At 33.0% G+C, this 22681-nt stretch overlaps 1 protein-coding gene across 1 annotated transcript in view; it reads left to right on the top strand.

The window, feature by feature from the left end:
• The window catches only part of LOC145244699 (dynein axonemal heavy chain 3-like), a 382877-nt gene that overhangs the window by 168386 nt on the left and 191810 nt on the right, over positions 1-22681 (top strand). The window contains exons 28-30 of the mRNA XM_080107154.1: positions 2796-2904; positions 3883-4002; positions 8839-9147. Coding sequence (XP_079963280.1) covers positions 2796-2904; positions 3883-4002; positions 8839-9147 — 538 coding nt within the window. The remainder of the gene's footprint in view (positions 1-2795; positions 2905-3882; positions 4003-8838; positions 9148-22681) is intronic.

Here is a 22681-nt window from a genome sequence, read left to right on the forward strand (position 1 = left end):
ACGTAACTATATGTGGAAAAAATCAAGAAGAACACGATTACAATCTTCAAAAATTCTACAAAATTGCTAAACAATATAACATCACTTTAAATGAAAATAAAAGCATCATTTCTTCTAGTTCTATTACTCTACTCGGCTACACCATAGAAAATAATCAAATAGCTCCCGATTATCAAAGACTAAAACCATTACTCGAAATGCCACCTCCGCTGAATCTTAAATCTCAAAAAAGAATAGTTGGAATGTTTTCCTATTACTGCAAATTCATTAAAAAATTTTCTGATAAAATTTTATTACTAAATCAAAACAAAGAATTTCCACTACCTCCATCTGTATTAAAATCTTTTCAAACATTGAAAAATGATCTAAAAGACGCCACTTTAATAACAGTAGATCCAAATAAAGAATTTGAAGTAGAAACGGACGCTAGTAACTATTGCATTGCTGCAACACTAAATCAAGAAGGTCGTCCTATTGCATTTTTTTCAAGAACTCTCAATACTAACGAAATTAAGCACCATGCAGTAGAAAAAGAGGCAGCTGCTATTGTAGAAGCTCTCCGTAAGTGGCGACATTTTCTACTCGGCAGGCACTTTAAAGTCATCACAGATCAGAAGAGCATCAGTTTCATATTCGACAATAAAAGAAAATCAAAAATTAAGAATGACAAAATATGTCGTTGGCGTATAGAATTATCCCAATACAATTTCACTATAGTTTATCGACCTGGACCTGAAAATATTGCTGCTGACACATTCTCTCGCATCTCTGCTCTTACTTACAATCTACAAGATCTTCGTGATTTACATAAACAATTATGTCATCCTGGTGTTTCAAGACTAAGCAATTTTATAAGAACGAGGAACCTCCCTTTTACTTTGGATCAAATTAAGAATATTACTGACTCTTACTCATCCTGTCAATTACTGAAACCCAAATTCGCCAATACCAATGGAGGGACTCTCATTCAAGCCATATTACCTTTTCAACGATTAAATCTTGATTTTAAAGGCCCTCTACCTACTTCTATACATGGCAACAAATATCTACTTACTCTAATTGATGAGTATTCCCGTTTTCCTTTCGCTTTTCCTTGCAGAGATATGACATTGTCCACTGTCTAAACAAACTCTTTTCAATTTTTGGTTTGCCTGACATGATACATACTGACCGTGCTTCTGATTTCTTAGCAAGAGAAATAAAGGATTTTTTACACAAAAAAGGAATTGCTACTTCTAAAACAAGTAGATATCATCCTGAAGGTAATGGACAGATTGAAAAACTCAACGGTACCTTATGGAAGGCCATTCAAACAACATTACATTCTAATCAAATGAAACTACCTTATTGGGAAGACATACTACCGGACGCACTTCATTCAATTAGATCATTACTTTGTACTGCCACTAATATGACTCCCCATGATAGACTATTTAAATATAGTCGTAAATCTGCTTCCGGAATTTCAATTCCTTCTTGGGTTAAACCAGGCCCAATATATATTAGAAACCACACTAAAACAAGTAAACATGACCCTCCTGTAACGCCTGCCACCCTAATAGATGTCAACCCCCACTACGCTTATGTTCAACTACCTTCTGGTACTGAAACCACTGTCAACGTTCGAGACTTAGCTCCAAACTCATCAAATGAAGAAAACTCTAATAATAATCCTACTACTTCAGAGACTTTATTTGAACCTTCTACTAATGAAAACATTGGTCATGAGGAAGACAAAAATCAATCGTCTGATCTTGAAGAAAATCAGATTTCACTAAAAAATAATACTGAAAATCAGCATTCCTGCCAATCTGTGCGGAGGTCGTCCCGAGTTCGACAATTCCCTAGTAAATATAAGGATTTTGTGACTAAATACTGAAAAAACTGCAGTTTGGGTTCATATGTTATCTGTAAATAAAATGATTCTTATGTGATTGTAAAAAAAAAAAAAAAAAAAAAAAAAAATTTGTCTATAATTAATTACCCCTTACTTGAATACTTTAGGACGGGGAAAATGTTATGATTTAATTTGTTGTTAAGAGTTATCCCCCTTGGGATTGACATTCATAATAAAAGCGCCCTCTGTTTCATTTTCCCGCTCGATCCTTTCAAGAGCGTACGTGTATTTTACAGTTAATAAAACCTTTCTAAAAGGCAATTCTTTACTTACTGATACTATTCACTTTTATTCTTTACTTACTGATACTATTCACTTTTAAACTTTTATTCAACATTTAAACTTCTGTATATTAGAGGCTGGGAAGCAGGAAACGGAAATAGTTCTAAAGTCTAGCAATTCGAGGAAAGAAACTCTGTCATCTGGGGACATTTAAAATGAAAAGGTGAGATGTTGCTGCTTATAAGTGGATATTTACGCTAAGGAGCACCAACACAAGGAGTTGATCGGAGCAGATTCTATTAAAGTACTTGTAAAATAAACGCAGGGGTACAGCACTGCGGTTATTACACAGTGGTTAGAAATTAACTGCCAGTGCGGATACTATTAGAGGCTAGAAATTCTTTATTTAGAGAGTAAGTATTTGCTGGTGTAACCATCCATATGTCAGTGTTTCTGGTGAACCTAATAATGACTTCTCGTTATGATTCCTAGTAGTCCTATAATTTAATCTAATTTAATAAACGATCATAGTTATCTCTAAGAGAATCTGATTTTTATGCAAATGAAGAGACTTTAATGCTTTACTTTTTAAAAGGTTTCGAATATTTTATTGTTTATTTTATTACAAATTAGTACAGTAGAAGTAGTATAAAATTTATTATGATTATTTTTGTAGGACACTGATGAACGCTTTGAAATTGAATCTAGGTGGAGCACCGGAAGGACCCGCCGGAACTGGAAAGACGGAAACATGTAAAGACCTTGCAAAAGCCGTTGCAAAGCAGGTAAGATCGAAATCAATAACAGTTGTCATAAAACATAATAGGATTTTAAGCGGAAAAGATATTGATATAATAGAAAAATATATACTAATGCATATAGATTTATTGATAATTTGTTCATTATCGACTCATATATCTCGAATAATCGAACCTCTTTTGCTTTATTAATTTATTTTTATTTCGGACTATTATTATAATAGAATAATAGTCCGAAATAAAAATAAATTAATACATAATGCTCATCTCAAAAATGAATTCCAATTAAGGAATAATATATATATACTCTTTTGCTTTGCAAGAATTATGAAAATATGAACAAAGATTTTATGTTTCCCTATCTTTCAAACTTCCATTTTAAAAAATATATAAAATACCTCTTCTGTGAACTTTTTAAATTTGTTATTTTGTTTGTGTTCATTATGTAACAATTTCTCGCGTTCTCTCACACACGTATATCCCTTAAAACCTTTTTTCCTAAAAATTCTTCTGTAAAACTGACTCTTCCTAAAAGGTTCGCTCATGGAATACCGTTGCCACATACGGGCTAATCCATTAATGATTAATCGCTCTCTATTCGACAGAGTCCAAAAAAGAGTCTCCAAATAAGGTCTGTACATTCAATCAATCTCAAACCGCTGTCCCATCGCTACTATTTTGCTACAATCTCTCAACCTGTTTTATAAGCAGCTTCATGGAATGTGCTCCGGCAAATTCTAGCAGTGGTGACCGTTCGATGTAAATACTCGTCACTAAATCGACAAATAACAAAACCCCACGCCTTCACTGTAGAGTCCACCATAGTGGCACTGTCTTGTTTGGGATAAGTATGAGTGAAAACAACCCCCCAAAACTAGAACCCTAAAAAGGGCCTTCCAAACATCTACGATTTATTAAAACCTTTTCATCTAAATACCAATTTGTTTTTTTTTTAAATATCATTTTTTTTAACTCATGCGATTGATTTCTTTTTCTCGTTTTCAGTGTGTTGTGTTCAACTGTTCAGATGGCCTTGATTACAAAGCAATGGGCAAATTCTTGAAAGGTTTGGCGCAGTCCGGTGCATGGGCGTGTTTTGATGAATTCAATCGCATAGAACTAGAGGTAAGAAGTTTTTTTGCAACTCTCTCAAGATCAATCCATCACTTAAAAAAGTTTTTCAATTGGCAATTGGTTGGATCGACTTATTATAAATAACTATAAACGAAGCTTTCATGTCAGCCTGTAACCGAACCTACATCACGGTTCCCAATGATATATTTCATATCATCAAATATTTTAACAAATTCAAAAATAATATAATTTTAATAACACTGTTCTTACATCGTTCTCATTACATGATCGAGTTCAAGTGAGTTTGAGCCAAAAGTACGAAACCATTTCGAAATATTAGACCTCTGGGTGATTGTTAATCTGGAAAGTTATCACGAACTACGAGATTCATATTTTGATATGGAAATTGCTCCAGACAAGGCATGAAATCACTTGATGTATGAAGCTAACAAAAATGAAAGATGATTTTCACAAAGACAGGAGATACCTATTGGCCTCAGTCTTCGTCCTTTCAAGACTATAGAAAGAAGGAAAACATTGGGCAAGAATCGAAATAGACACACTAAACCGATGCGTCAAGGAAGCTGCAACAAAAGAATTCAGGAATAAATCAGACAATTCTGAAGACTTCATGTCATAATAGTATTTATAGAGAATGTTAGTAATACAATAGACTAGAAGGAATACGTGATCTTGTCTGTTGCATATCCTTTCATATGATGATAATTCAGAGCACTTCCAATCAGTTTTAAGTTGCTCTGCAGGCGGTGACGACCTGAAGAGGTCACGCTAATGTCTCCTAACTTCGTGGAAATTTATTTAATTTACAAATGAATTTATTGTGAATATCTATCTTCTATATGTCATTAAAAATTGGCGGATGTTGCTTGTTATTTTGTTTGTCTCCGTGCACATTAGTTGATGTCACAAAAAGATGACGTAAAAAGGACAGATATTATCGACTTTTATGAAGGCCTCCACTGGTCAAGGTCGATGTTAGCCTGGCTGGTATGAGGACAAGCTGTTGACTACAAGACCTTCCCCCTGTTTTCAAATGATAGTTTGACAATAATGGCATGCGTGACGAGGGTGGTGGTGGAGAAGAATTTGTTGCTAGCACCCTCTCGTGTCGCGTTCTCTTAACTCCGTCTATGTCTCTCTCTGTATTTCTTTTTATATGGCCCAGATGACGTCAACATTCCAACCTGTTTTGTTTCAAATATGTGGTCAATCGCTGACCAGGGATTTTAAGTAATAGAATTTGACCGTCTTTTGACATAATCTCTCCCGGGCCTTGCATACAGACTTAAAACCCACTTTTTTGTTTGACATCACTCCACGGGGATCTAAATTATCCAATACCTGGGGGAATAAACGATATGTGATGTTACTGTTACATCTGCTGGTGGATCTCGTCTCCGGTCTTTTTGGTCGTCGTTGTTACAGGCAACATGTTTATCGTTAATGGCAGGACTTCATCGACATTGTTGATGGGGGGACCGTTCTGCTGAAATTGAGCGTTTGTACAAAACAGCGAACAAGGATATTGTTTTAATAAAAAATAAATTTATTTTAACATTTAAGAAGCATTTTGTTTTCGAGACCAATTTTTGATCACTGTCCAAACAGCTGAGATCTTCGTGTTATGTTGTGGGTACATATTGACATAAAACGGGGACTCAGAACAAAGGATGATAATGACATATAGATTACACACACAGTTCATATTTATAACACATAGGAGATGCAAATTCATTTTTCAAGGAATGTGTAATACAGTTCTTTTACATAAGAAGGGGATAATCATTACTGATGATGGATGAGGGGGACAGACAACTAATAATACAAATTATATATAATTATACAGTTATACAAAGTTCTGATGATAGACAAAACACATTTACATTTTCAGTTGGTGAAATGACGACAGACGCGAAGACAACAGTTTACAAATATAGATGGCAATTCTTTATTCATACCAGCTGGCTGATTGATGATGGGCAGGGATTCAAGCCTTTACAACTACATGGTCTCCTTTTCCCCTCCTCACGCCTCCAAGAGGACATCAGCTCTCACTAAGTCGCTACCCGACTCTCGTCTGCTAACTGACTGTCTAACTTCGAACCCTGTCTCAATATATTGGAAATCTCCTTTCTTGATGACGCTAGAAGCGTGGCTTCGTCACCTGAAATTTATTCACGTAGATTTTACCTATGTATGTCCAAACATACTTTTGACAAAAAAAGAATTCCCAATTTGAATTATTCAATACCTAACCTATTTTTTAATCATTATTTTATAACTCGTATTGTTCATTATTTTAACTGACATATTTAATATCCTAAATTAAATATCTTACTCTGGCATAACTGATATTTAGTTATTTGCGAGAACAATGACAATCGTTTTGCGTTCCTAAGCTTAAATATCTATTATCTTTTAAAACTTGCCTACTGGGTTCGATTCGTACCTGTTGCCAAATATCATTTTCAAACTAATCTAGTTTAATTACTGGGGTCTGTCCCTTTTTACATAACACAGGTACTGAAAGTTTATTAATCCCATTTTAGCTCAACCGATGTTGTGTAGCAGAGTGATTTCATCTTTCATCAATGGAGAGTTAATTTGGTTTGAAATGACGACAGACGCGAAGACAACAGTTTACAAATATATATGGTAATTCTTTATTCATACCAGCTGGCTGATTGATGATGGGACTTTCAAGCCTTTGCAACTATATGGTCTCCTCTTCCCCTCCTCACGCCTCCAAGAGGACATCAGTTCTCACTAAGTCGCTGCCCGACTCTCGTCTGCTAACTGACTGTCTAACTTCGAACCCTGTCTCAATATATTGGAAATCTCCTTTCTTGATGACGTGATTTTACCTATGTAATGTCCAAACACATTTATGGCAAACAAAGAATTCCCAATTTGAATTGTTCAATATCTAAGCTATTTGATAACCATTATTTCTAAACTCGTATTGTCCATTCTTTTAACTGATATATTTAATATCCAGTTATTTCTAAAAGAATGAACAATCGACTGCATTCCTAAATTAAATATCTTACTCTGACATAAATAATATTTAGTTATTTGCGAGAACAATGACAATCATTCGGCATTCCAAGGTTTAAATATCCATTATCTTTTAAAACTTGCCTACTAGGTTTGATTCTAACCTTTTCCAAATATCATTTTCAACTTATCTAGTTTAATCACTGAGATCTGTCTCTTTTTAGATAACAATCGTTGACATGCGACTAGTCTCGTTTGCTATCTGTTTACGTTCGCCATGGATGGAGTCCAATGTCCAACTGTTTAATATAATTCTTCTATCTTTCAAATATATAGAATAAGAGTAATAAGAAAACGGGAAGAACGAAGAAAAGAGAGAGAGAGAGAAAGAGAGGGAGAGAGGGAGGGGGAGAAAGAGAGAGAAAACATGTATACGTTAAAAAAAAACAAAGGCACTAAAATATTGTCTTTGTTAAAAACTTGATGTTAGCATACTTTCAGCACCTGTGTTCTTCGATAGCTTTGATTTGATTAAGTTTTATAAACAACTGTCAATATGAGCCTGTATTTGCATACATCCCCCATTATTACAGGACAACTTTTCTACAAGGTTTATTAATGCAGAAGCCCCAACTCCCCCAAAAAGGAGCTCGCTCATTGTGCCTCAATGAGAAATCTCAATATTTAAATTGTTCGTTCTAAATTATTTTATTTTTCGTTTGTAAAAGTTATCTAGCTTAGGCGGGAAGATACGACTACACGTCGGAAAAGTGAAATTTTAAAATTCAGCAACCTGGAGGAAGAGAACTCAGATCAACAAAAAATGCCTATGTAGCTTCGTCGACATTCATCGGTAGGGGCACCTTAGGCGATTAGTAATAAAATAAGCACTTCTACAAGGGCGAGAAGGGTAACGCTTGAGAAGGTGGATGTCTTAAAATTACACAAACCATACCTCACACGGACAGAGAACTAAGCACTCCAGAACGTCCAAGAATCTTCCGATTTGATTTTGGTCTAATGTCAACACCTGAAGAGGTGGGGATTTCTTTTGTATGCTTTACCAATCAGCCAACATAAAAGAAGATCTTAGCATTTTATTTTTCTATAATGATGATTTTCTGGTCGCCATCTTGAAATATGTATGTGTGAGAGAGAGGGAGAGAAAGAAAAAAATAGAGAAAGAGGGAGAGAGAGAGAAAGAGAAAAAGAGAGAAATTTGAACTGTTTCCCCTTTAAAAAAATCTACAGTGGAAATCAAATCGAAGTTGCGTAAAAATGTGCATGTAAAAAGATGAATGGATAGATAGATAGATAGATAGATAGATATACCGACAAGAGTAAAAAGCAGATGCAGAGAGTTACAGATAATGGCAACCCCCCCCCCCCCCACACATATATATATATATACAGAGAGAGAGAGAGAGAGAGAGAGAGAGAGAGAGAGAGAGAGAGAGAGAGAGAGAGAGAGAGAGAGAGAGAGAGAGACAGACAGACAGACAGACAGACAGACAGACAGACGGACGGACAGACAGACAGACAGACAGACAGACAGACAAAGAAAGAGTAGAGAGAGGGAGGGTGGTAAAAAGAAGTTATTCATGGCCCCGGGCAACGTCAAGTAATCCTGTTAGTAAATAATAAAAAATATTTAGGGTCAAGTCACATTAACACACATATTCGGTTACATCAACAAAGACAAACAACGTTGTGATTCATTGCTTCATAGATGCAGACCGATCTTGTCAGAAGTATTACTAGCGCCCTGTAAAAATCATCCGTTGCTCTTACTAGCCTTAAGCCTGTTAAATAAACTCTTCAGCTTAGAAATGAATTTTACTTATTTTCATCGACGCTTTTTTGTTCTAGGTGTTATCCGTCATCGCCCAACAGATACAGACAATCCAGCGCGCAATAACCGAACAGGCGAACGTGTTCATTTTCGAAGGTACAAACATATCTTTGGATCCTACTTGCAGCATTTTCATCACCATGAATCCTGGTTATGCCGGACGGGCAGAACTTCCGGACAATTTGAAAGTCCTGTTCAGAACAGTTGCTATGATGGTTCCCGATTACGCCATGATCGGAGAAATATCTCTTTATTCGATGGGATTTGTTGACGCCAGGAATCTTTCAATGAAGATCGTGGCAACCTACAGACTTTGTTCTGAACAAGTAAGTCCGTTTTTTCGGTTTGTTTATTGTACGGAGAATTCGTAAAATCTGGTCTCATGAGTAAAAAAGAAATAATATCTGGTCACATAAATAAAAAAGAAATAAAATCTTGTCACATGAGTAAAAAAGAAATAATATCTGGTCACATAAATAAAAAAGAAATAAAATCTTGTCACATGAGTAAAAAAGAAATAATATCTGGTCACATAAATAAAAAAGAAATAAAATCTGGTCACATGAATAAAAAAGAAATAAAATCTTGTCACATAAATAAAAAAGAAATAAAATCTGGTCACATAAATAAAAAAGAAATAAAATCTTGTCACATGAATAAAAGAAATAAAATCTTGTCACATAAATAAAAAAGAAATAAAATCTGGTCACATAAATAAAAAAGAAATAAAATCTTGTCACATGAATAAAAGAAATAAAATCTTGTCACATAAATAAAAAAGAAATAAAATCTGGTCACATAAATAAAAAAGAAATAAAATCTGGTCACATAAATAAAAAAGAAATAAAATCTTGTCACATGAATAAAAAAGAAATAAAATCTTGTCACATAAATAAAAAAGAAATAAAATCTGGTCACATAAATAAAAAAGAAATAAAATCTTGTCACATGAATAAAAGAAATAAAATCTTGTCACATAAATAAAAAAGAAATAAAATCTGGTCACATAAATAAAAAAGAAATAAAATCTTGTCACATGAATAAAAGAAATAAAATCTTGTCACATAAATAAAAAAGAAATAAAATCTGGTCACATAAATAAAAAAGAAATAAAATCTTGTCACATGAATAAAAGAAATAAAATCTTGTCACATAAATAAAAAAGAAATAAAATCTGGTCACATAAATAAAAAAGAAATAAAATCTGGTCACATAAATAAAAAAGAAATAAAATCTTGTCACATGAATAAAAAAGAAATAAAATCTTGTCACATAAATAAAAAAGAAATAAAATCTGGTCACATAAATAAAAAAGAAATAAAATCTGGTCACATGAATAAAAGAAATAAAATCTTGTCACATAAATAAAAAAGAAATAAAATCTGGTCACATAAATAAAAAAGAAATAAAATCTTGTCACATGAATAAAAGAAATAAAATCTTGTCACATGAATAAAAGAAATAAAATCTTGTCACATGAATAAAAGAAATAAAATCTGGTCACATGTATAAAAAAGAAATAAAATCTGGTCACATGTATAAAAAAGAAATAAAATCTGGTCACATGAATAAAAAAGAAATAAAATCTGGTCACATGAATAAAAAAGAAATAAAATCTGGTCACATAAATAAAAAAGAAATAAAATCTTGTCACATGAATAAAAAGAAATAAAATCTTGTCACATGAATAAAAAAGATATAAAATCTTGTCACATGAATAAAAAAGAAATAAAATCTTGTCACATGAATAAAAAAGAAATAAAATCTTGTCACATGAATAAAAAAGAAATAAAATCTTGTCACATGAATAAAAAAGAAATAAAATCTTGTCACATGAGTAAAAAAGAAATAAAATCTGGTCACATAAGTAAAAAAGAAATAAAATCTGGTCACATAAATAAAAAAGATATAAAATCTTGTCACATAAATAAAAAAGAAATAAAATCTTGTCACATGAATAAAAAAGAAATAAAATCTTGTCACATGAATAAAAAAGATATAAAATCTTGTCACATGAATAAAAGAAATAAAATCTTGTCACATAAGTAAAAAAGAAATAAAATCTTGTCACATGAATAAAAAAGATATAAAATCTTGTCACATGAATAAAAGAAATAAAATCTTGTCACATGAATAAAAGAAATAAAATCTTGTCACATGAATAAAAAAGAAATAAAATCTGGTCACATAAGTAAAAAAGAAATAAAATCTGGTCACATAACTAAAAAGATATAAAATCTGGTCACATGTATGTAAAAAAGAAATAAAATCTGGTCACATAAATAAAAAAGAAATAAAATCTTGTCACATTAGGTATTACAAAAAGGCTGATTGGGAAGCCATCAGGGAGCTCATCAGAGATGCCCCATGGCAAAATATGTTTACTCTTCCAGCGGAACAGTGTGCAAATGAGACAACTGAATGGTTCAAAACTGCTATTGAAGCACATGTTCCCGCACGGAAATACTATAGCAAGCCCCACTCCCTCCAATGGTTTACTTCTGCTTGTGCAGCTTCCATTTGTCAAAGGCAGCATGCGTTCCGCAGATTCAACCGACATAAGTCCAGCTCAAATAAACAGAAGTTTATAGAAGCTAGAAATAATTGTAAGAGAGTGATAGACACAGCTAAGTCAGATTACTCTGAAACCATCAGAAAGCGCATCGAAGCACAGAAATTAGGAACCCGGGATTTTTGGAAAATCTACAACAGCGTAGTTAATAATGGACAGTCAATTATTCCCCCACTAACAAACAATCATGAGGTTGCTTGCACGGCAACTGACAAGGCTAATCTGCTTGCCAGTCGGTTTGCCTCAAACTCCACACTGAACTCGGTACACCACTCACTCCCTGATTTTCCTCTGCGAACAGACGCCACACTTGACGATTTGAAAATCACCCCTTCTCAGGTACATGCTATTATAAAAAACCTAGACATCTCAAAAGCATGTGGACCAGATCTCATCCCGGCTGTGCTATTAAAAAAATGCTCTGCCGAGGTTGCTCCAGTTCTGTCCAAACTTTACAATAAATGCCTTAACGAATCTTGTTTTCCCGACTGCTGGAAAACCGCCTCTGTGGTACCAGTCTTCAAGAATTCTGGTGAAAGAACTGACCCACTAAATTATCGCCCCATTAGCCTCCTCCCGCTTTTCGCCAAAATATTTGAGTCCTTAGTTAATCAAGTCCTAGTCCAGCACCTAACAGCTGCTAAACTCCTGACTGACAAACAATATGGATTCAGGCAAGCTCGTTCAACAGCAGATATCTTAACTGTAGTTTCTGAACGTATATACCGTTCATTGGATAAAACAGGGGAGGGTAGAGCGGTGGCCCTTGATATATCTAAGGCTTTTGACAGGGTATGGCACGATCGTCTTCTAAGGAAAATTAGATCATATGGAATCACTGGAAGAATTCATAACGTAATTAAATCCTTCTTAAGTAATAGAAAAATCAAAGTTGCCCTCGACGGACGTACATCCAAACAATATGACATAAATGCGGGAGTGCCTCAGGGGTCTATCCTTGGACCTCTATTGTTCCTGATATTCATAAACGACCTCCCTGATAATATTGTTTCGGAGATGGGTATATTTGCCGATGACACCACTCTCTATAACAGATATGAGGGGAAAACAAATGAACACATATCCAAGAAAATGGCAGAAACACTAGAGGATGACCTCCAATCCGTAGTGGAATGGGGACAAAAATGGTTGGTCTCATTCAATGCTGCTAAGACTAAGCTTGTTTCCTTCAATAACTACAAGAAACCTTCTCTACCACCAATAGCAATGGCCAAGAGCACATTGCCTGAAAGTACTTCTTTTAAACTCCTCGGCCTAACGTTTACAGGGAATATGAACTGGAATAGATACATTGAGAGCATTGCCAAGGCTGCTGCAAGGAAGGTTGGCTCCCTCTACCGTGCTAGAAAACTACTTACGCCTGCCAGTATCCTATACCTCTATAAGGCAACCATTCGCCCATGTATGGAGTACTGTTGTCACATCTGGGATGGTGCATCTGCTGCTTGTCTCTCGCTCCTGGACAGGGTTAAAAAAAGAGTCGCCAACCTGATAGGTCCTGAACTGTCATCTAGGCTTCAACCTCTGTCCCATCGACGAGATGTTGCATCCCTCTGCCTGTTCTACAAATACTTTAATGGTGAATGCTCTGACGAACTGCAAACACTTGTACCTTTCCGACGTAACTACCCCCGACAAACCCGACAAGCTACTAAGTCTCATCCCTTTACAGTGGAGATCCCTAGGTGCAAGAAAGCCTTTTACTCCAATAGTTTCTTCCCCAGAACTGCGGGTCTTTGGAACTCCCTTCCGGGATTCTGCTTTCCCAAATGCAATGATATGCAGAAGTTCAAGTGTAATATTAACAAACATCTTTCTACTCTTCTCCCTTCATAATGACACCGCTAATTAATTCCCTAATAGTAGCCCCCTGCTTCAAAGTGGCACTGTGCCTTGTTTGGGGTGAAAATTTAATAATAAAAAAAAAAACATGAATAAAAAAGAAATAAAATCTGTTCACATGTATAAAAAAGAAATAAAATCTTGTCACATAAATAAAAAAGAAATAAAATCTTGTCACATAAATAAAAAAGAAATAAAATCTTGTTACATAAATAAAAGAGAAATAAAATCTGGTCACATAAATAAAAAAGAAATAAAATCTCGTCTCATTAGTAAAAAAAGAAATAAAATCTGGTCACATGTATAAAAAAGAAATAAAATCTGGTCACATGAATAAAAAAGAAATAAAATCTGGTCACATGAATAAAAAAGAAATAAAATCTGGTCACATGAATAAAAAAGAAATAAAATCTGGTCACATGAATAAAAAAGAAATAAAATCTGGTCACATGAATAAAAAAGAAATAAAATCTTGTCACATGAATAAAAAAGAAATAAAATCTGGTCACATAAGTAAAAAAGAAATAAAATCTTGTCTTATAAGTAAAAAAGAAATAAAATCTTGTCACATGAATAAAAAAGAAATAAAATCTGGTCACATAAGTAAAAGAGAAATAAATTCTTGTCTTATAAGTAAAAAAGAAATAAAATCTTGTCACATGAATAAAAAAGAAATAAAATCTTGTCACATGAATAAAAAAGAAATAAAATCTTGTCACATGAATAAAAAAGAAATAAAATCTGGTCACATGAATAAAAAAGAAATAAAATCTTGTCACATGAATAAAAAAGAAATAAAATCTTGTCTTATAAGTAAAAAAGAAATAAAATCTTGTCTTATAAGTAAAAAAGAAATAAAATCTGGTCACATGAATAAAAAAGAAATAAAATCTTGTCACATGAATAAAAAAGAAATAAAATCAGGTCACATAAATAAAAAAGATATAAAATCTTGTCACATGAATAAAAAAGAAATAAAACCTGGTCTCATGAATAAAAAAGAAATAAAATCTTGTCACATGAATAAAAAAGAAATAAAATCTTGTCTTATAAGTAAAAAAGAAATAAAATCTTGTCACATAAGTAAAAAAGAAATAAAATCTTGTCACATGAATAAAAAAGAAATAAAATCTGGTCACATAAGTAAAAGAGAAATAAAATCTGGTCTCATAAGTAAAAAAGAAATAAAATCTGGTCTCATAAGTAAAAAAGAAATAAAATCTGGTCTCATAAGTAAAAAAGAAATAAAATCTGGTCACATAAATAAAAAAAGATATAAAATCTTGTCACATGAATAAAAAAGAAATAAAATCTGGTCTCATGAATAAAAAAGAAATAAAATCTTGTCACATGAATAAAAAAGAAATAAAATCTGGTCTCATAAGTAAAAAAGAAATAACATCTGATCACATAAGAAAAAAAGAAATAAAATCTGGTCACATGAATAAAAAAGAAATAAAATCTGGTCACATGAATAAAAAAGAAATAAAATATGGTCACATGAATAAAAAAGAAATAAAATCTTGTCACATGAATAAATAAGAAATAAAATCTTGTCACATGAATAAATAAGAAATAAAATCTTTTCACATGAATAAAAAAGAAATAAAATCTAGTCACATGAATAAAAAAGAAATAAAATCAGGTGTCATAAGTAAAAAAGAAATAAAATCTTGTCTCATAAGTAAAAAAGAAATAAAATCAGGTCATATAAGTAAAAAAGAAATAAAATCTGGTCTCATGAATAAAACAGAAAAAAAATCTGGTCACATTAATAAAAAAAGAAATAAAATCTGGTCTCATAAGTAAAAAAGAAATAAAATCTGGTCTCATGAATAAAAAAGAAATAAAATCTGGTCTCATAAGTAAAAAAGAAATAAAATCTGGTCACATGAATAAATAAGAAATAAAATATTGTCTCATAAGTAAAAAAGAAATAAAATCAGGTCATATAAGTAAAAAAGAAATACAATATGGTCTCATAAGTAAAAAAGAAATAAAATCTGGTCACATGAATAAAAAAGAAATAAAATCTGGTCACATAAGTAAAAAAGAAATCAAATCTTGTCACATAAATAAAAAAAAATAAAATCTAGTCACACAAATAAAAAAATATAAAATCTTGTCACATAAATAAAAAAGAAATAAAATCTTGTCACATAAATAAAAAAGAAATAAAATCTTGTCACATAAATAAAAAAAAATAAAATCTGGTCACATAAATAAAAAAGAAATAAAATCTTGTCACATGAATAAAAAAGAAATAAAATCTTGTCACATGAATAAAAAAGAAATAAAATCTGGTCACATGAATAAAAAAGAAATAAAATCTGGTCACATGAATAAAAAAGAAATAAAGTTTGGTCTCATAAGTAAAAAAGGAATAAAATCTGGTCATATAAGTATAAAAGAAATAAAATCTTGTCACATGAATAAAAGAGAAATAAAATCTGGTCTCATAAGTAAAAGAGAAATAAAATCAGGTCACATAAATAAAACAGATATAAAATCTTGTTACATAAATAAAAAAGAAATAAAATCTTGTCAAATAAATAAAAGAGAAATAAAATCTGGTCACATAAGTAAAAGAGAAATAAAATCAGGTTACATAAATAAAACAGATATAAAATCTTGTCACATAAATAAAAAAGAAATAAAATCTTGTCACATAAATAAAAGAGAAATAAAATCTGGTCACATGAATAAAAAGAAATAAAATCTGTTCAGATGAGTAAAAAAAAAATAAAATCTGGTCACATAAATAAATAAAAAAAAAAAAAAATCTTGTCACATAAATAAAAGAGAAATAAAATCAGGTCACATAAATAAAAAAGAAATAAAATCTGTCCACATGAATAAAAAAGAAATAAAATCTTGTCACATAAATAAAAAAGAAATAAAATCTTGTCACATGAATAAAAAAGATATTAAATCTGGTCACATAAGTAAAAAAGAAATAAAATCTGGTCACATAAATAAAAAAGAAATAAAATCTGTCCACATGAATAAAAAAGAAATAAAATCTTGTCACATGAATAAAAAAGATATAAAATCTGGTCACATAAGTAAAAAAGAAATAAAATCTTGTCACATGAATTAAAAAGAAATAAAATCTTGTCACATAAATAAAAAAGAAATAAAATCTGGTCTCATAAATAAAAAAGAAATAAAATCTGGTCACATGAATAAAAAAGAAATAAAATCAGGTCACATAAATAAAAAAGAAATAAAATCTTGTCACATGAATAAAAAAGAAATAAAATATTGTCACATAAGTTAAAAAGAAATAAAATCTGGTCTTATAAGTAAAAAAGAAATAAAATCTGGTCTCATAAGTAAAAAAGAAATAAAATCTGGTCTTATAAGTAAAAAAGAAATAAAATCTGGTCTCATGAATAAAAAAGAAATAAAATCTGGTCACATGAATAAAAAAGAAATAAAATCTGTCCACATGAATAAAAAAGAAATAAAATCTGGTCACATGAGTAAAAAAGAAATAAAATCTGGTCACATGAATAAAAAAGAAATAAAATCTGGTCTCATAAGTAAAAAAGAAATAAAATCTTGTCTTATAAGTAAAAAAGAAATAAAATCTGGTCTCATGAATAAAAAAGAAATAAAATCTGGTCTCATAAGTAAAAAAGAGATAAAATCTGGTCACATGAATAAAAAAGAAATAAAATATTGTCACATGAATAAAAAAGAAATAAAATCTGTCACATGAGTAAAAAAGAAATAAAATCTGGTCACATGAATAAAAAAGAAATAAAATATGGTCTCATGAATAAAAAAGAAATAAAATCTTGTCACATGAGTAAAAAAGAAATAAAATCTGGTCACATGAATAAAAAAGAAATAAAATCAAATCTTCTCCCTTTGTCAGAAACATTATTTAAGGAACGTGGTTTGTGAAGGGTAAAATAGGAATTAGGACGCTTGTGAAAGTAAACTCAATGACCACTTTCTGTTGTTAAGAAAACTAATAACAATGGCGTAACAAAAAGAATAAGAAGGAAGAAGATTAAGGAAAAGAAGAAAAAGAATAAAAAGGAGAGGAGAAGGAAATAATAGAAGAAAAAGAGGAAGAAAAGGGGAAAAAGAAGGAAAAATAAATAATATTAAGAAAAAGAAGAAGAGGGGAGGAAGACGAAAAAGAAGAAGAAGAAGAAGACCAGATTTTATTTCTTTTTTACTTATATGACCAGATTTTAAAATGAGTAAGTCCATCATTTGCGCCCCCCTCCATTTAGGCCCAAAAGTCCCCAAGACCTTAACATATTTAAATTTAAGTTCAGCACCATGCAAAACTGCTAAATAGACATATACAGAAAATTTTGGACAAATACGGTAAAATAGTCCCCAAATAGAGTGTTTTTATTAGTCCTAGAAAAGCCCCTGGAGGACACCCAAGAGTTATCGCGAAGTATAGACAAACAAAGTTATATAGAAATCAGTTACAACTTTTCAGAAAGCTTTATAAAGATCCGAGATATCACTTTTTTAATAAGAACAAAAGTGTCAATTTTAGACATTTTAACCAGGAAGGCACCCTAAGGGGGCAACGGAGTTTTCTCGGAAAATCCGTTCTGTTACTTTTTTTTATTTATATTATGTTTAATGTTTGTGCAAAATTTCAAAAAATTTCAAGGTGAAGTTATTGAGAAAAGTGCAGACAGACGAACGGACGAACGGACAAGAGTGAATTTACAGTTCCACACTCCTTTTGTCGGGGGACCAAAAAGATAAAATTATATAAAATGAAATAATAAACGAAACTGTAGTGTAATTATTTCAAAAATAACTATTTTATTTACAAATTAGAATTACTGAATGCTTTACATAACATTTCGCCAAATTTATTAGACCCAATTCTCTCTCCAGACATGAATTAGGTTTTAAGGTTAATATTGATTGTTCGGATTAATTTAGTGGTTTTGCATTTTGTGATGTGTGTGCTAGTTTTCGTATTTCACAGTACATGAAATAAAGTATATAAAATGTCATTAAAATAATTAAAGTAATTAGAACAAATAAAATTAAAATGATATTTAAAGAACGAATCGATTTTGAAAGATTTAGGTAATAAATTGTCGGAAAAAGAGAAAACACAACAAAAATAAAGAAAGATTTAGTTGATAAATTATTGGAAAACATGAACTGAACGAATTACTTTTAAAAGATTACGATAAAAAATTGCTTGAAATAAAGAAGACGCAAAAAAAGATATCGGCATTATTTATTTATTTACCTTTTTAACTATTAAACACATTTCGTACCTATATCCGCATTTCACAATTGTAAGTTTTCACGTGACGTAAGCATCGGTCGGCCATGTTACCTATTCAGCTTCGATGTCTTCGTACAGTATCGAAAGACAAAGGATACCCCCTGTAGGGGCAGCTGCGCGTTTAATTATGTAGTAAGGCTTGCGAAATCTTCAACCACACCTCTCCTGAATCGGCACTGTTTGAGTCCATTGCTCAGAAGTCCAGAATCAATGTCGAGATAAGCGGAGAGCCGATACAGCACCTGGCAGTCCCAAATTGTCACCCATTTAGTACTAACCAGGCTCAATGTTAACTAACTTCGATGATCTAGCGCGAACCGGTGTGTCAACTTGATTATACCGTACATTTAGCTTACGAAAGCCCATATTGCCATAAGACGGATTATGTTTTTTCACCCTATTTAAAAATATCCACACGATATTATTTTACACGTAAAATCGGTACAGAGTATTGTCACACCTTATCACTAGTCTCTCTATTAGACAGAATATAAAAAAAAAACTGTTGATAAAACTCTAACCCGCATTCCAATGGCCGCAATGTTACATTTCTGTATTTATTTTACAAGTAATTTAATGGAATATTCTCTGATGAACGATTAACGGAGCCGCTGACGTGCTTGTATCAGCAGCAATCGTATGGCACAAATTGCCAGCGTAAGATGGATGTGTTGCTGCGTGGTGGCGCGAGAGACTTTTGAGCCCGTGTCGAGAGGCAGGGTTTTGTTAACTACATGGCAGACGAGATGAACCAAAAGAATTTTAAAGCAAGATGCAATGCGTTAGTTTGAAATGTACTATGAATAAATGTCTTTCATTTCATCTAAAAAAAATTCGAATTTCTTCCTTTTGTTTGTTTCCTTGCGTCTGTCTCAGACACAACGTATTGGGCGGCGCGAGTCTAAAAAAGTAACGACACCGTTGAAGAAGATTAACGACAACGATACAGCAATTGTGTCTAACCCGACAAGCAGCAGAATCTTATCTTTATACATGAGCGCTCCATGGATATACTAACATGTAGAAATTTAAATGTAATGTGAACAGACATCTCGCTGCTCAACTCTTTACATAGTGTCTCTGTAGGCATGATTTCAAATTGTAGCCTATCATGTCCAAATTGCAATATTTTTTTTTACAAGGACGTCACCACTTATCAAGGCCCGGAGGCCACTCGGAGATAAGAGTACAAACGGTATATGAAGAGTAATTCATTGACAGCATTAATAAATTGCATTTATAACGGTGAAAGCAGTAGATCATAAGAGTGTTTGCATAATAAATTCTTTCCCACGTTTTTATTCATAGAATGTTTTTCTTCATGCAATATTTCAAAATTTTAATAGACAATCACATCGATGTTAGGATCAACGTCGAACCGCTGAAGCCAATAAAAGGGTCCATTATGCATAAAAGAAATAAATCTTTGTAAATTACAAAAGAAAGGGCGATTAATAGTAGCGAGACTAGCGTTTATATTGCTATAATCATGGAAATTGGGTGAATACGTTTGCATAGAGAATCGCGTTTCTATACTTTATATCACCGAAAAAAAAATTAATTATCGCCCGAGAGAAAATGGAAATTACACGTTAAGATAAACGCTGAAAGTTGAATTGGAGGCGATAGTCGTTTCCCATGTTAAATGATAAAACAATTTAAAATGGTCAAGTAGTAAAATATGGTATACAAACATTAAAAGGTAAATACATAGGATGAGTGTTTGTAAACATGTACTTTACTTATGTGAAAAAAGTATGTTGATAGCAAAGTTCTTCTTTGACTTTTTGGCTGGAAACAAAATATTTTTTTTTTACTTCCGTTTGAACTTACTGTATTCGAGATTGACATGTTTTTTTTCGATCCAGAGCAAACCGGAAAAAGATTTAGTGGTCTATTACTTAAAAAGGTTTTTCAAACTCTTACTATTGTGACATGAGTTGTTGGGCGAAACACTGGAGGTTACTAGAAAACTATTACAGTTAAGTGTCTCATCAGGATGGCTAGCATAGTTAGATTTAACCACTGAGCCAAGTGAGTTAAGCTAAAACCGTACCAACTAATTACCGTTTTTAATTGGAAATATTAGAGTATTTCAAGTGTTGAAACTTATCACGTTATACCTAGGCAGAGACCACAAAACTACAAAACTGTTTAAGCGTTGCCTTAAGGAGAAGTGCTTCGCAACACCCTGGAAAACCTCATCAGTATGCCCTGTATTTAAGAATTCAGGTGATAAGTCATCTCCCTCTCGGTACAGACCAATAAGTCTCCTGTGTGTCATGAGTAAGTTGCTGGAATCCATATTAAATAAAGAAGTAGTAAACCACCTCAGCAGAAATAACCTTCTTAGTGACATGGAATATGGTTTCCGTTCTGCTAGATCTACAGCAGATGTGCTAACGGTTATATATAATTGGATTAGCGAATCTCTCGACAAAGGCTTCCTTTCTAGGGCAACTATGGCATAAAGGTTTACTTCACAGGATTTCCAGCTACGGTATAACTGAAAATGTTTTCTCAATTATTAAATCATTTCTCTCTGATAGGCTCATAAGAGTAGTGGTTGATGGGCAGAAATCAGAGGCCCAGAGTATTAATGCTGGAGTCCCTCAGGGGTCCATCCTGGACCCAACTTTCTTCCTGATCTACACCAATGATCCCCCAAAACACATACTTAAATCATTCGTTGACATCTATGCTGATGACACGACCATCTATGACAACATATCAAAGGCCGTAAATGACAAATTTATCTCTGATTCTCTTTCCTCTAATATTGAGCGCGTGGTGCAGTGGGGGAAGAGGTGGCTGGTTACTTTTAATGCATCTAAAACCAAGTCCTATCTTTACATCATAAACGCTCAAATCCCCATCTGGCATCAATTGAAATGTATGGCTCTTGTCTTGGGGAGGCTCCATGTTTTGACAGGCTCCTGGGATTGACCTTTACTCCTGGTCTGAAATGGAACACATACATCAAGTCTGTTGCCAAGGTCGCTGGAAAAATGGTGGGTCCTTCTACCGCTCAGGAAAATATTTGACTGCTGATGCAATTATCTATCTATATAAAAGCCAAGTACGTCCAAGGATGGAGTACTGCAGCCTATCCTGCCTTGACAGAGTACAAAATAGACTTTGTGGCTTAGTGGGGGATGCCCTTTTCTCTTCCCTGCAACCTCCTCTCTCACACAGAAGAGAAGTTGCGAGCCTGTCTTTGTTTTATCGTTACTTCCATGGCAGGTGCTCGTCTGGGCTCCAATTTCTGGGCTCCCATCGCCAAGAAACACCTTAGAACTGCACGCCTGTGGAACTCTGTTCCGTTTGCCTGTTTCGCACCTGACTACAACTTGGATGTCTTCAAGTCCAACATAAACAAACCTGATGAACCGCCCCCTTAAGTAAGACACTTTATCAAATCTCCAATACTAACGATTACTACGATATTATCCCATTGATTACTGTACACGCAATAATCCTTATCCATACACACACACACACACACACACACACACACACACACACACACACACACACACACACACACACACACACACACACACACATATATATATATATATTTGACCGACGAGCACATGAAAGTTCACCATCTGCGGAGGAGTGTGCCGGACGTCGACAGGATTGCAGTTATGCATGTGGTGTCAGAGAGCTTAGGAGCTGCTGAAGATTGCATACTGAACCCTCATTCATCGTCTTCGATGAGAGAATCCACTATATATATATATATGTGTGTGTATGTGTGTGTGCTGCTGAAACATATATTAGACTGGCAAATTAAGCGATAAGAATAATTATTTTTTTGATCATAACTGGGGACTTCAAGCGCTGAGAGTCGTCGACTGCATTAAAAGTTAAATTGTTTAGTAAAAGTGATTTGTTACTGAAGGGAGTTGCATCGGATCGACCTAACCACCCTCATCGATATAAAAATGGCTGCACAAACAACGTTTGCAGAAGAAAAAAGTAAAGCTTATGAGCCAGTTAACGCCGAGTAGAGCAAGAAACAGATCAGCGGGAATGATAAACCAACCAGATCTTCATGCCTTCTAAAGAAGACAACGTCTATAAAATCTGCAATCCTTAAAAGAAGTTCTTTGAAATAAGAGAAAGGAAAAAA

This window comes from Euprymna scolopes, chromosome 1 (genome assembly GCF_053919585.1).
Source record: "Euprymna scolopes isolate OS-2025 chromosome 1, ASM5391958v1, whole genome shotgun sequence".
Lineage (NCBI taxonomy): Eukaryota > Metazoa > Mollusca > Cephalopoda > Sepiida > Sepiolidae > Euprymna > Euprymna scolopes.